This window comes from Odocoileus virginianus, chromosome 15 (assembly GCF_023699985.2).
Source record: "Odocoileus virginianus isolate 20LAN1187 ecotype Illinois chromosome 15, Ovbor_1.2, whole genome shotgun sequence".
Taxonomy (NCBI): domain Eukaryota; kingdom Metazoa; phylum Chordata; class Mammalia; order Artiodactyla; family Cervidae; genus Odocoileus; species Odocoileus virginianus.
The window spans coordinates 66,102,940-66,118,195 of record NC_069688.1 but is presented as its reverse complement, the minus strand read 5'-3'; the positions used below and the strand labels follow the sequence as shown (position 1 = coordinate 66,118,195).

The 15,256-nt window shown below is 46.4% G+C and overlaps 1 protein-coding gene across 1 annotated transcript in view; it reads left to right on the top strand.

The window, feature by feature from the left end:
• Window positions 1-15,256, top strand: part of SNTB1 (syntrophin beta 1) — a 241,787-nt gene that overhangs the window by 152,105 nt on the left and 74,426 nt on the right. The window contains exon 3 of the mRNA XM_070477497.1: window positions 6,088-6,295. Coding sequence (XP_070333598.1) covers window positions 6,088-6,295 — 208 coding nt within the window. The remainder of the gene's footprint in view (window positions 1-6,087; window positions 6,296-15,256) is intronic.

Below are 15,256 nucleotides of genomic sequence, written 5' to 3'. Positions count from 1 at the left end.
CTACCATGTCACAGACGCTCAAGCAGCTTTTGTGAGGTAACAGGAGTCTGGCATCTCAAACCGCCTGATTCTGGGGGAGTCTGTCGCTCGGCGGTGGGTCGCCGAAACACCCCCAGGAGCTCTTTGTCGTGTTGTGCTCTGGTGACGGTCCCCTCCAGGCCAGCTCCTTGGGAGGCGTGCGCTCGGGCTCGGAGAGGCCCTCCATGATCCTTAATCCATGTAATTTGTGGACCATGTAAAGCATTTACCCAGGCCTCAACCTCCAGAAATTCTTAATAGCTTTGCAGTGAGGTCCAAACATCTGTATTTAATTAAATGATTTTTAAAAAAATAATAATAAACTACTCCCGGGTTCCTGAAGAATACTTTCATTGGAGAACTGCTGCTGCTGCTGTGTTTGACTGTAAGAAGTCACAGGCTCCTCTATTCTATGTCCGCTCTGCTCCTTCTTTGACACTATTGAGGGGAGGTCAGTTCACCTTTCAGCATGTTCATCTCAGCCACTGGGAACCCTGGCACACAACCAAGATCAGGGCTTTTTTCTTGTGAATCTATAGAGCACCCTTCTCAAACTTAAATTGCATCAGATTTATTTGGAGGTGGTGGTTCGTTCGATAAAGAATCTGCCTGCAATGCAGGAGACCTGGGTTGGATCCCTGGGTCAGGAAGATCCTTTAGAGAAGGAAATGGCAACCCACTCCTGTGTTCTTGCCTGGAGAACCCCATGGACAGAGCAGCCTGGCAGGCTACAGTCCAAGGGGTCACAAAGAGTCGGATACGACTGACAACTAACACTGCGTGGCGGAGCCTTGCTGGGCTTCACTCCCAGAGCTCCTGATTCAGTGGGTCCAGGTGTGAACTGAGAGTCTGCATCCCTAACGCGTTCCCAGAAGATTCTCTTCCTGCCAGTCTGTGGTCACACTTTGAGACCCACCACGAAAGGGCACAGGACTTGGTCTTTAACCTCGGCCTCTCCGCAATCCCCCGCTGGCACAGGCAAGAAAAACAACAAATGAAAACAAGGAGAACTGCATCTGTTTTGCCTGAGACGAAGCTGTCTATGGTGACAGAAATCCTCATGGGGTCATTTGAAGGGAAGTAATGGAAAGGGGAGAGTGTCTGGGGCACTCGTAATGTTCTGCTTCTTGATCTGACTGGTGCTTGACTCGAATGTGTTCCCTTTGTGAAAATACATTTAAGCTATCCACTATAATCTGTGCACTTTTCTGTCTATAAGCTGTACTTTAAAAGCTGGCTTAAGGGATTTCCCTGGTGGTCCAGTGGTTAAGACTACATGCTTCCAATGCAGGGGGTATGGGTTCAATCCCTGATCAGGGAACTAAGATCCCACATGCATCGAGGCAAAAAAAAAAAACCTGACTTAAAAGTTAATAGTAAAGATAAATACTGTCAGAATCTGGGGAAAATGGGCCCCCTCCTCACTAGCCTTTCCCCTGGGTATGCTGGCAACTCAACAAAGAAATATTCTCTTTTTCACTGGCATTGTTTTTGCATGTGTGTGTGATTCCTGACAAGTAACTGCTTCCCAAGCTGTCATTAAAAAAAAAAAAAAAAAAAAACAGGTCTTCAAAGGAAAATATTCTAAGAAAACATTTGTGTGTTTTAAATTCCTAGAATAGTGGATATTGATAGAGTAATTTAAAGAACGAGTCGAGCTCTCGTTAATGCTTTCAGAGAATCCTAGTCTGCACCTGGCTGGTCCACTTCATGAAGAGCCAGGCCTTTGGTGGTGGTGCTGGTTTAGTCACTAAGTTGTGTCTGACGCTTGCGACCCCGTGGACTGCAGCCTGCCAGGCTCCTCTGTCCATGGGATTTCCCAGGTAAGAATACTGGAGGGGGTTGCTATTTCCTTCTCCAAAAACTTTGGGAGGGAGGGAAAGAAAACTCACCATAGATTGACCAACCATTTCTCTGAAAATTGCCTGAGAGACTTGAGAGTATTTTTCTTCTTGGTAGGACAAATGTCATTTTAAAAATACCCTGTTTCATCACAGGAAACCTTTGGATTCTTAGTAAGGAGACTTGTTTTGAAGATTTCTTACTGAAAAAAAAAAAGCTAATTATTGCTAAAACTCCTCTAGAGATATTTTACTTTTTAAATCCTTCTTTTTCTGTAATTAAAGTTTATGAGTAAAAAGGTTTACTCACTCTAAAAGGCAGGTTTCAAATGTAAATGAGGCCAGGTTACATTGGGACTTCTGATTGTCAGGTGATCTGCAGAATTGTTGCTTTAAACTCAGGAGCTAAGGAGGACACTGTTGGGCATGTTTATTGGTGATGATCTCCTGGCGGAGTAAATGGCAACCCACTCCAGCATTCGTGCCTGAAAAGTCTCAGGGACGAGGGGCCTGGCAGCCTACAGTCCTTGGGGTCGCAGACAGTCAGACAGTTGAGAAGCTGAGCGCGCAGGTGTGTTGGCGATGACGCCCTGGGACAGCCGCGGAGCACAACAGATGCACCATGATGAGATGCCATCCCGTCTAAGGAGAGACAGTGTGATGCAGCCGTTAAATTCATGGCCTTCTAAGCCTTATCAGCATGGGTTGAAACCCAAGCGTGTTGGCGATGATGCCCTGGGACAGCCGTGGGACACAACAGATGCACCGTGATGAGATGCCATCCCGTCTAAGGAGAGACAGTGTGACGCAGTAGTTAAATTCTTGGCCTTCTAAGCCTTATCAGCATGGGTTGAAACCCAAGTGTGTTGGCGATGACGCCCTGGGACAGCCGTGGGACACAACAGATGCACCGTGATTAGACGCCATCCCGTCTAAGGAGAGACAGTGTGACGCAGCAGTTAAATTCTTGGCCTTCTAAGCCTTATCAGCATGGGTTGAATCCCAAGCGTGTTGGCGATGACGCCCTGGGACAGCCGTGGGACACAACAGATGCACCGTGATTAGACGCCATCCCGTCTAAGGAGAGACAGTGTGATGCAGCAGTTAAATTCATGGCCTTCTAAGCCTTATCAGCATGGGTTGAATCCCAAGCGTGTTGGCGATGACGCCCTGGGACAGCCGTGGGACACAACAGATGCACCGTGATTAGACGCCATCCTGTCTAAGGAGCGACAGTGTGACGCAGCAGTTAAATTCATGGCCTTCTAAGCCTTATCAGCATGGGTTGAAGCCGACATCACCAGCTTTCTGGCCTTGGGTCAGTTCTCTGTCCCTGCCAACTTTGTTGTTCAGTCACTCTGCCGTGCCAAATTCTTTGAACCCTACAGACTGTAGCCCGCCAGGCTCCTCTGCCCGTGGGTTTCTCCAGGCAGGAGCACCGGAGTGGCTTGCTCTTTCCTCCTCCAGGGGATCTTCCTGACTCAGGGGTCGAGCCCATGTCTCTTGCATTCCCTGCATTAGCAGGCAGATTCTTTATTCCTGGGACACCTGGGAAGCCCCTTTAATTCTATTATATGAAATGTGAGAGTGAAAGTCGCTCAGTTGTGTCTGACTCTTTGCGACCCCGTGGACTATAGAGTCCATGGGATTCTCCAGGCTAGAATACTGGAGTGGGTAGCCTGTCCCTTCGCCAGGGGGTCTTCCCGACCCAGGAATCGAACCAGGGTCTCCTGCATTGCAGGTGGATTCTTTACCAACTGAGCCACCAGGGAAGCCCATTGTATGAGATTAATAATAGCAATCATAGGACCGTTAGGAAAATTGCAAAAAATAATATTAAAGGATTTAAATTTTTGCCTGATGCATAATAAAAACTCAGTGAATGTTACCACTATTATTGAGGGGTAAAAGGAAATTGATATGTGGATCATTTCATTCACTTCTGAAATTCCCCGTTCCTATGTCTTTCTAGTGCAAACAGTGGGATTCATTTGCCTGTATACATACATGTTTGAGTAAATAAAATGCATGTTTTTCTCTCTGCAATAAGATTACAGATGTGGGGGATGCTTGCTGGGGATGTGGGGTGGGGGGGAGGGCACTTGTGGCTCCTGGGGGTGGCTGGGGGAAGCGTGTGGTTTCTGTTCTGTCCCCTGGTTGCAGCGGTGTTTACGTGAATCTACACGTGGCAAATGGGGTCCAGCTATACACTGACATTGTACCAGGGCCCCGGTTTTGATATCGTATTGTTGTTTAGTCACTAAGTTGGGTCTGACTCTTTTTTGACCCCATGGACTGTAGCCCACCAGGCTCCTCCATGGGGTTTCCCAGGCAAGAATACTGGAGTGGGTTGCGATTTCCTCCTCCAGACGATCTTTCCCACCCAGGGATCAAACCCACATCTCTTGTTAGCAGGTGGACTCTTTACCACTGAGCCACCAGGGAAGCCCTGGTGTTATAATATATCACAGCTATGTAGATAGAACTATCAGAGTGAACAGTGGACAGAATGAGTGAATGAGTGAACTGCATGAATGAGTGAATGGAACTCACTCAGTGAATAGAACCATCAGAGTAACTCAGTGACTGGTGTGCTGGACTTCTTTGTCCTGATTTTGCAATGCTGTGTAAATCTGTAAGTGCTTCCCAATAAAAAATTAAAAAATCAAGAGCATCTGTCAAGAACTTCTGCCTTTACCATATAATTACAGTATGCAAATCTCACACTGAATCTCAGGTGATCCCACTGGAGTTCTTGCATAAACTTTGAAGTTAGACTTTAAATATAACTCTTTGGGAATTTCCTGGTGGTCCAGTGGTTAGGACTCCAAGCTTTCACCACCAGGGGGCTCAGGTTCGATCACTGGTCCAGTAACTAAAATCCCAAAAGCCTCCCAGTGCAGTTTAAACAAACAAACAAACAAAAAAACCCAAAACAACAACAAAACAACACTTTTCAGTGCGTCTCTTTCCCCCTGGTGACCTCACCCTCAGCCAGTTCACTCCTGCACTGCGCGTGTGCCCAGTTGCTCAGCCATGTCCGACTCTCTGTGACCCCATGGCCTGCGGCCTTCCAGGCTTCTCTGCCCATGGGCTTCTCCAGGCAAGGACACTGGAGTGGGTTGCCATGCCCTCCTCCAGGGGGTCTTCCTGACCCGGGGGTCCATCCTGCGTGCCCTCTTAGCAGGCGGATTCCTTATCACTGAGGCAGCTGGGAAGCCTGCATTACATGTGCACAAAGAGGTAGGGAAATGTGCCACGGACAGGATTCCTAAAGAATGCAAAACTTTGGTCATCTGTGATGCTAAGTTATTCACAATTAATAATGAAGAGTAGAATTAAGCAGGTGGATAGGTATTTCAGTCTACATCCCACCAGCATCTGCTAGGACGTGAGCATATTGTTAAAGTCCTCTGGGGATGGAGAAGTAAGGCAGATTAATATCAGCTCACAGCTTGGAAGTCTTAATATGATGCTGCTAATAAGACACAGCTGAATAACAGGAAGACCAGGCATCCTTAATTTAGGTGACTGCGTAGCTGTGCCCTCAGTAGCTCAGCCAATGCCCAGACCAGTCAATGTTTATGGATGAGTGAGTGAGTGAGTGGATGGATGGATGATGGATGGATGGATGGATAGATGGATGGATGGATGGATGGATGGATGGATGGATGGATGGATGGATGGATGATGGGGCCGTAAGATAAGCCATGCAAAAGAAGCTTAAAAGTAGGAATGAAGAATTAGTTCACTTTTGTGGGGAGATAGGAGGGATATATATATATATATATATGGATATATGTAAGGATAGGAGGGAGGGAAAGGGGTTATCATAGGATGATATGAACTCATCTATGTGAAACTTTTGAAAATTGTAAAGCACTCTAAAGTTTAAAGACTCTTTTATTCAATTAAAAAATAAATTAAAAAATCTCAGTTAGGGACTTCCCTGCAGTCCAGTGGTTAAGACTCTGTGCTTCCACTGTAGGGAGCACCAGTTCAATCCCTGGCCAGGGAACTAAGATCCCACATGCTTCATGGAGAGTCCAAAAGGAAAAAAAAGAAACAAACAAAACCCACTCCAAAAAAACCCTTAATTAAAAAGCTAAAAAAAATAAAAATAAAATGTATGATAGAAAAAGGAAATTAGTCCACCTTTGCAGCTGAGGACTTGAGGTGACACAGCCTGCCCGGGAACCTCCTAACCCTTCTCTCTCTGCTCCTCTAGGCAGCTTGAAATCCACTCTCCAGATGCTAAGCACACAGTGGTCCTCAGAGGCAAGGACTCTGCCACAGCCCAGGCCTGGTTCAGCGCCATCCACGCCACCGCCCGGGACCTGATGGCCCGCGTGATCACCGAGGCCCGGGAGCAGCTGGGCTCCACGGGCCTTGCTGGGGGCCGGGAGATCAGGCACCTCGGCTGGCTTGCAGAAAAGGTGAGGAGACACTCCCATCCAGGCGTCCTCCCCAGGCCTCCCCAGCGTGCGCTGCAGCCCCTGAAGTCGGCGCCTCATCCCACAGGCTGAGCCTCTCACTCGGATGTCTTGTCCGTCTCCAGCAGGTCTGCATCACGCAGGGCTGTGTGTCTTCAGCAACTTTGATTCCCCCACAGACAGTCCAGTATGTGGTAAAATGCAGGTGGTCACCCACTGGCTATTGTCTGGATGGATGAGTGAGCAGGCAGCCGGGCAGTTTGGTTCTCATATGTACATGGGAAGGGGAAGGGCAGGGGCAATAACTCAGAAGCACAATAGAACCGTCTCCTTGGCAGGTAAGGAGGTCAGAATCATTGCTTTAAAAAGGTATTTGTGTGGGTTTTGATGGACCTAACTGTTAACACAGATAGTTTGCAAATAAAGCAATAGTAATCTTGCCGCTAAGATCCTCTGGACAGAGGAGCCTGGTGGGCTCCGTAGGGTTGCAGAGTCAGACAGGACTGAGCGGTTTAGCGCACACACGCACCAGTGATAGTAACAGCGAAGATTAGAGCGACTGCTCTGTGTGCGTTCTTCTCAGATATCATCTTTTATTCGTACTCTTAAGCCAGCAGGCTCTGAACGTCATCATTTCTGAGCACCTGTTTTGTGCAAGCCACAGTGCTGGGCAGGAGGGGGACAGGTGTGTAGACATGAATGCAGGGAGGGCAGCTGCAACGGGAAGGACCCAGGGTCATGGCAACACTGGCACTCTGATTTCTTTTCCCAAGGGATGTGATATGTTGAAGATCATGAAACTCACTTTGCAGCAGTCTCCTGGGAGTTAACCATCCTCTTGATTTCAAAGCATTAAGCCTTTGCCATTGTCCTAACACCTGATTGCTGTTCCTTGAACTTGACCATGAGTGCTCAGGAACAGTGGGCTTTGGGGACAGTCTGACCTCCCAGTGACTCACATTCTAATAAGTGGTAAAAGGGAATAATGATTGTTGCAATAACAGCCTTCCTGCCAATGAACCTGTCATCTGAGAAGGCCTGGTTCAGTGGCACTTGAACAGGGCATCTGGCTGTTTTCCACCATTGTTCTTTGTTTGCATCAGTTCATGTGTGGGTCCCAGCCACCGACTTCAACAGAAAGTGTGCTGTTTGCTGTGGCATTGTCCCATCTCTCGCAGATTGTGAAGGACTAAAGGGACAGTGCAGGTGGTGGTGACACCGAGATCATAATAAACAAAAGCCACAGGTCGTGTCTCGTGACCAGATGTGTGAGGCTTCTTGGTGAAAACAGCACTGCAAAGCTGGACGGCAGTGTTTTAGAAGTCACAGCCTCTCACCCTCTCCAATTTTACTCTCTCCAATCACATGTGTTTGTTTTAGGGGCAGTCCTGTTAGTCTGGGATCTTTCAGTTGCAAGTGACAGAAAGCTCAACTCGGCTTGAGCACAAAAAAGGGGACCTGGCACTTCTGATAACGACAGTGTCCAAGGGTGAGCTTCAGGAACGGTGGGCTCCAGGGCTCACAGAAGGCTAACGGGCCTGCGTCTACATGTTTTTGCACCCTCTCCACTTTGTTGGTTTATACCCTAGCAAGCGCCCTTTTCTTTGGCCCAAGAGTTCCATCTTTGTCTGGGTGTTTTTTGTTTTGTTTTTATAACTGGCTGCCTCAGTGAACAGAAGACTCTTTGCTCTCATATTTCCAACAAAAGTCCTAAGTCAGCCTTATCTAAACTGTGCCCCGATGGATAAGGAAAGGTAGTTCTGAAATGGAAAAGTAGGAGACAGTGCAAGAAAAAGACTGAATGGATTCTGGGGAAGCAAAAACAACAGACATTTGCTGTAGAAGGGAATGGGGAGGAGTTGATCAGAACGAAAAACATCTTTACTGGGCTAGGATCCAGAGTGGATGCAGGGATGTGCTGTGTATGTTAGGGTCCGGCAGGAAATGGATGGCAAACTCAGAAGGGGTGACTGGGCGGGATTCAACACAGCGACAGCTTATGAGTGTGGCCGAGACAGAGGAAATCAGGAGCTGAGCGGTAAGAGGTCACTGCCACCCTTTACCCGGAAGTGGCCAGGAAGAGGAGCAGCTACCTGACGCTAGCAAGACGTGCAGCTCTGGAAGAGGGCCACTCGCTGCGAGCTGTGGTCTCTTCGCAGAGGGACAATCCCCGTGAATCCCTGCCTGCTGATCTCCTGCTGGTGTCTGCCGTGGGTTGAGGCTGCCTGGAAGCCAGAGGCAGGGGCCACAGACGCTCGGTTAAGGTCAGCCTCCCTGCTGCCCGAGCGGGGCAGCAGATGGTGGGGCCTGGCTCTGGAGGCAAGGGGAGGCTGTCCAGCACACACATCCCTGCACCTCGCAAGTGACCAAGACGCGGTCAACTCTAGAAGGTACTGTTCTCTCATCTCTTTTAGCACCAACTACAATTAAAACCATTACCATTTGGATAGTTGAAAAATAGTTATTATGTCGTTAGTAGTGATATTAGCATTTTTTCCAAAGGTTCCATTTTCTCACTTATAAACTGTCTGCTTATGCCTTTTGTTTATCCCAAGTTATCCGTAGACCCATTAAGCATTCCAATGAGCAGTCATAAAGGTGCATAAAAAGCGCTCTGCTTTTAGAATATTGTTGTTCTTTTGATGTACTTTCAGATCATCAGGTGTTTCTTTAAATTGTATCATGCATTATGCCCGTAAAAGCAATCAGTAACGACTTATCATGGATAATTATCAGAAGGGAGAATGTCTTTTATTGCCTTCATCTTCAAAATTTCTTAAAAGATTACCATAGATCAAGTCCAAGGAAGCAAATCCAAACTGGAATTTTTTTGAATAAATATTTGATACTGAATTCTGATGTGGAGACATAAGAATGGTTTTTAGCAAAATGTTACAATGAATGGCAAATCCTTAATACTGTGGCTTTCTTATATTACCACAAATATCAGAGAATTCACTTGGTATTTGTAAAGATATAAAGTATGATCCTATATATATTCAGCTATAATTTATCTTAAATTGATAGCCTTTGTCTTTTCCTATGCTGTTAATCTTTGATTTATTTTTTTTTTGGACTAATAACAGTACTCCAGGACAAAGTTTGTACATATTATATTCAATTTCAAGTTTTTAAAACTGGCATTTACATGAACTAAAACAATAGGAAGCAACAACAGTTTCCCTTCTAAAATTCTTTTCAGTGCAAATCCTCAAGCTTCCTCTTCACTACACAGAAGGAAAACTTTGTATTAAAGTTACTCTTTACAGTGAGGTGATCCAGGGACCTGAAGAAATGATCGTGAGTTAGTGGGGAGAACTCAGTCATGCCCCGAGGAGAACGAGCATCAGAGAAAGGGAGGTGATGGCTTCTGGTGGCGCTGGGGGTAAAGAGACCCGCCTGCCAGTGCAGGAGATGGAAGGGACGCGGCTTCGGTCCCTGGGTCAGGGAGATCCCCTGGAGGAGGGCGTGGCAGCCCACTCCAGTATTTTGCCTGGAGACCCCAATGGACAGGGGAGTCTGGCGGCCTATGGCCCGTAGGATCACAAAGGTCGGGCACGACTGAAGCAACTTGGCACTCAGAGGCTTCCACTTTGTAGGGAGGGCAGAGCAGAGACTGGTCTAAAGGGAAGTGGGGTTATCCTGAGGAAGGTGATGAGAAAATCTGGTACCTTGGGTGGCTCCCAATTGTGGAAGGTCTTGAAAGCTGGACAGATCGTTTGAATTTGATTTGTTGGCCATAGGAAATCTTCATATACATAGTCAGAGAGAAGGGAACGTAGAGGTGACCTCCCTGGATTGAATGTTTGTCTCACCTCAGAATCTGTAGACTGAAGCCCCAATTCCTAATGTGACGGATTTGGAGGTGGGGGCATTGGGAGGTCATGAGGTTTAGATGAAGTCGTGGAAATGGGTGGAGCTCCATGATAGGGCTGGTGTCCTAAGGGGTGAGGACCCCAGAGCAGTGTCTCTCCACCCCACGAAGATGCATCAAGCAGGGAGCCTTCTCCAAGCCAGGGAGACGACCCTCACCAGAACCCCGTGTTGGCACCCTGGTCTTGAAGTTGCAGCCTCCAGAACTGTGAGAAATAAGTGTTTGTTCTTTAAGCCATCCAGTGTATGATAATGTATTCTAGCAGCCTGAACCAAGAGAGTGATCAAACACGCCTCTTCTTTCTAAAGATGAGGGATCTGGGACCTGGAAAATGGAAGGTCTCTTATTTACGGCCACACTCTAATAAATCAAGGTACAGGAATAATAAGTGAATGGGACAATGCTGTGGTTTCATTGTCTCCTTTATTTAATTTGTAAAGAGTCTAGTGCAGCTCTTTCATCGCGGTCACTTCGCCTCTCCCCTTGGACTCTGGCGGCCGTTCTCTGAGCCTGCTGCAATCAAGGTCAGCCACGCCACCCCCCAAACGGGGCCGTTACTGAGTCCCCTTGACATTCTTGGGCCTGTGAGCTGTGGGCCGTGGTGACGGGGCCGCTGCTGTCCCCGTGGGTACTGTCATCTGTAGATGGGCCAGGTGCACCAACAGAAACATCTTTCCCGCCATCAAATTAGTCTCAAACCATTTAACTCCTTGCAAGCCCCGCTTGCCCCATAAGTGCTCATCTCTACCCTGAACTATAAAACACATTATACCCCAAATAAATTTTTTGAATCATCATTCTTTAGGTAGTCTTTTTATGATTATTACTGAGGTGTCTTTAATGGTCCTATTTCGGACAAAAGAAAAATAAAGAGAAAATAAAACAAAGATTAATAAAGGAAAAATAAACAGAAAAAAATTAAGTTCTGACTCGCTACTTAAAAAAACAGTAATATGCAAATACATGGCAGAATTGTTAAATTCTGTTTTGTGCTCAGTTTATCAGGTATTGTCTTTACTTTTACCTTGTTATCTCAGTTTGCAAACTATTTCTTGTCATATTAAAAGCAAAACAAAAATACAACATGGTTTAAAAAAAAAAATAACCCAGTTGAGAGCTCTGAGATGCAGTTCAGTTCTCCACTTCCCCTCATTTCCACAAAAGTTCCTTTCAAATGGGAATGTTTAGAGGAATGTGTCTCCCCAAGGTGGTATTAGAGGAGACTAAGTAAGTTGGTAATTAGTATTTATTATGTGCTTAGTCTGTCTCAGGCAGAGTGCTTTAAATAATCCCTAATCCACCTGCAATGCAAGAGACACGGACTCAGTCCCTGGGTCCAGAAGATCCCCTGGAGGAGGAAACGGCAACCCCCTCCAGTATTCTTGCCTGGGAAATCCCATGGACGAGGAGCCAGCAGGTTACAGGCCATGGGGGTCACAAGAGTTGGACGCGACTTAGCCTAGGAGGCAAGCTTGGAGAAGTTAAGGAACTTTTCTAAGATCACTCCTCTAGTAAGAGGCAGGGCCAGAGTTCGAACCCCTCTTTCTAACTCTATAGGCCAGAACTTTCCACTAAGCTGAGCTAAAGGGACCCAGGGACCAAGTGTTCACATGAGTGAGACCCCCGGGACCCCCAGAACCCATACCAAAAGCAAAGTTTCAGAACTAAGAGCCGTATCAGAATATCTCCGACCCTTCATTCACCTTTGTGGAAATAAAGGGTGGCTGTCGGTTCGGCTGCTGTCACAGAATGCCCTCGACTGTCTGGCTTATAAACAAGAGAAATTTCTGTCTTGTGGTTCTGGAGGCTGGACGGCTAAGATCAGGGTCCCAGCATGGAGCCTGATTTACAAACCGCCCTCTTCTGTGTGCTCACGTGGCAGAGAGAGGACTAGCCGCTCTTCCTCTCATAAGGACACTAATTCCATCATGGAAGCTCCAGTCTCCAACCTAATCACCTCACAAAGGCCCCGCCTCCTAAAACCATCACATTAGGGCTTCCACATGTGAACTTGAGGGGGAGGGAAGCATTCCGTCCACAGCAGAGGGAGCGGGCGTACCACCCCAGGGCAGCGCTTCCTGAAGTCTTTTCTCTCCTGCCCTACAAAGACTGAAGTTATCTTTGGTAGGATAGGTTAAGAGGAACACTAGAGTACACACACACACTACACAAATATGATTTGTGTTTACACACACACTCCAATATTTTGGGCACCTGATGCGAGCAGCAGACTCATTTGAAAGGATCCTGATTCTGGGAAAGATTGAAGGCAGGAGGAGAAGGGGACGACAGAGGATGAGATGGTTGGATGGCTTCACCGACTCGATGCACATGAGTTTGAGTAAACTCCAGGAGTTGGTGATGGACAGGGAGGCCTGGCGTGCTGCAGTCCATGGGGTTGCAAAGAGACACGACTGAGCGACTGAACAGCAACAGCAGATACACACACAGAGAGTGCTGGCCTTGTTTTGCGTGTTTTCCAGTATCTGTGAATTTCCGGTATCATGGTTTAATTAAATGTCCCCAGTCAACAACATGGTTCAGATTTCAGTTACTATAAGTAATTTTGTGCTATTAACTGTAAGTAATTTTAACTGTGTTTTAACTGCATATTCACTGTAAGTAATTTTGTAAAGCACACGTTTTGCTGCTAGTTTTTACCCACAGGTCGCTGTGTGCATGTAGCTGCTGAGCATCGTGGTGACAGCCGGTCACATCACTTATTTCAGTCTGCTGTGATCAGTCACAGCACACTTGTTCGTTCACACACAGACAGTGAGGGGGGTAGGTGTGCGTCCTCTTTGTCTCCCAGGGATCAATCGATATGACATTTGCAGGAATGGATGTTAGAAAGAGAGAGTGAAGGTAAGCTTATGAGAGTAGCTGTGAAGAAAGGAGGAAGGTGGCCTGGAAGAGTGGCACCAGGGGAAGACTTCACATTCATGGAGCTCTCAGAGAAGTTCCACATCCCCGGAAGTTCCAGGTGCAGTGTAAGAAGCTGCTAGCTGATCCAGGCCTAGAAAGGAGGATAATGACTTGTCAGGGCACAGACAGGATGCTCAAGTCTCCTAATCCATGTGCCGAGAAAGCGACAAGCGCTGCTCAAGCAGCTGTCAGTGAGTTTTTGGTGAAGGAATAAAAGCACTGAATCCCCAATCTTTCTAATGTTTTAAATTATAGATTATTTAGTAAATATTAATTTTATTATTTTATATAACTGACAGTAAGACTATCTTAATGTCTTAATAACAGTTCTGAAAATCCATAGAACAATACCAGTTTTTCCAACTGATTATTGAGTTCCCTTTATATGATTTCCGCTTGCTCGGTCATTTTTATTTGTCCACCACTGCTGTGCAAAGGCAGGTCTCTGTCTCTCTGTCTCTTTTTCTCTCTACCTTTATCCATCTCTCCCTCTGTTTCTCCATTCATTCATCTACCTACCTTATCTCTTTCTCTCTACCCTTATTCATCTCTATGCACCCTTATCTATTTCTGCCTCCCTATCCACTTACCCAGCTGTCTCCTGTTGCTGTCTGTCTGTCTGTCCATCCATCAGTTTATCACATTTTTATATCATTACTTAATTCACTAGGCCACCATTAATGTTCAGTTCCAACAATAGCAATCTATTCATTCCCCCAAAATTCCAGGTGAAATATAACCAAGTAATTTTGTTCTCTAGCTACATTGCCCAGCTATATTAGAAGAATCTCAAATGTAAATGTAAACCAGCCCTGGCCTGAGTCAGACAGGCTGCTGGTAATCAAGATCTTGACAGTGTAATTAATGGAATGATATTTCTGGAGGCTCTAAATATATCAGCTCCACCGTCTGCCTAAAAATCACCTAAGTAAGAACTTCCTACCCCTTCTTCCAGGGAGAAAGTGGTCTCTGACCTGAGGGGACTCCCATCTGGTAAATGGAAATAGAGGTCCTGCCCAGGCCATCCCTGACTGCATCGTCTGTAAATCAAGACTGTCTGCTGTGCTGGGAAACACAGTTAATGCAGTTAAGTGGTAACAGCCTGGTGTGTTGCTGTAAAACGCAGTCAGCAAGTTCCTGCCTGAATCACCTCTGAGACAGAGCAGGACACGAAAACCTGGCAACAGCCCGGTTATCTTCCTGTTAGTCTCTCACTGTAAGCGTTCAAGTAAATGTGCCAGATTGAACCACTGACTCGATGGACGTGCATTTGAGTAAACTCCGGGAGTTGGTGATGGACCGGGAGGCCTGGTGTGTTGCGGTCCATGGAGTCACAACGAGTCAGACACGACTGAGCAACTGAGCTGAACTGAACTGATGAGTGGAGTTCAAACTGCCCCCATCTTCCATTCGCTCTAATAAAAATCAATGACTTAAAATTAGGATGGATGTTGGCGTGGAGACAGAGGCAGCCATAGTAAAAGCGTGAAAATTTGCCCACTTTTATACGTGACTTCACAGTGCAGTTTGTCCTGAGTCACTCTCCCTGGCGTGGAGCCGCAGAGCTGCCCGCGTGAGAGATACGGGGGCGTGTGTGTTCAGTTCTCATAGGTTGACTCGCACAAATTCACCTGATTCCATCTCTTTGGAAATGATCATGAGACTCAAGATAGAGAGCTTCCTGTGCCTGGTTGTGTGGCTAGCAGACTAAGCTTTGTTTTATCTTATTAGGCTTTGCAGATTGCTCTTCCTTTATGAAATAGATCATACATTGATGACAGTCTCAGGTAGAATTCTTTGGAAGTTGAGTCTGAAATGGAGATTCTCTAGGAACGATTGCTAAGGAGGACTCTGCTATACGATAAACTGAGGCATTTGGACATTTTCAGAGTTTGAGCAAAAATCAGTTCAAATTGGAAGTATATAAGGGAAAGGCTTATATAGAAAAAGTGTGGAAGCAAAGGAAAGAAATGTTCGATCATTTATAGCTTAAAGCCCACATTGGCTGTGATTGATTATCCTTAAGTCTGATTTCACAACCTCAAGGCATTTCAGGGCTTAGATTTTGGTTTGCTGACCTAGACCTCCTAGATCCATCTCAGTCTAATGGCCTCCTTGTTTACTTAATTTAACAGCTCTTAGGAGAAACCTGTAAGGAAATGAAT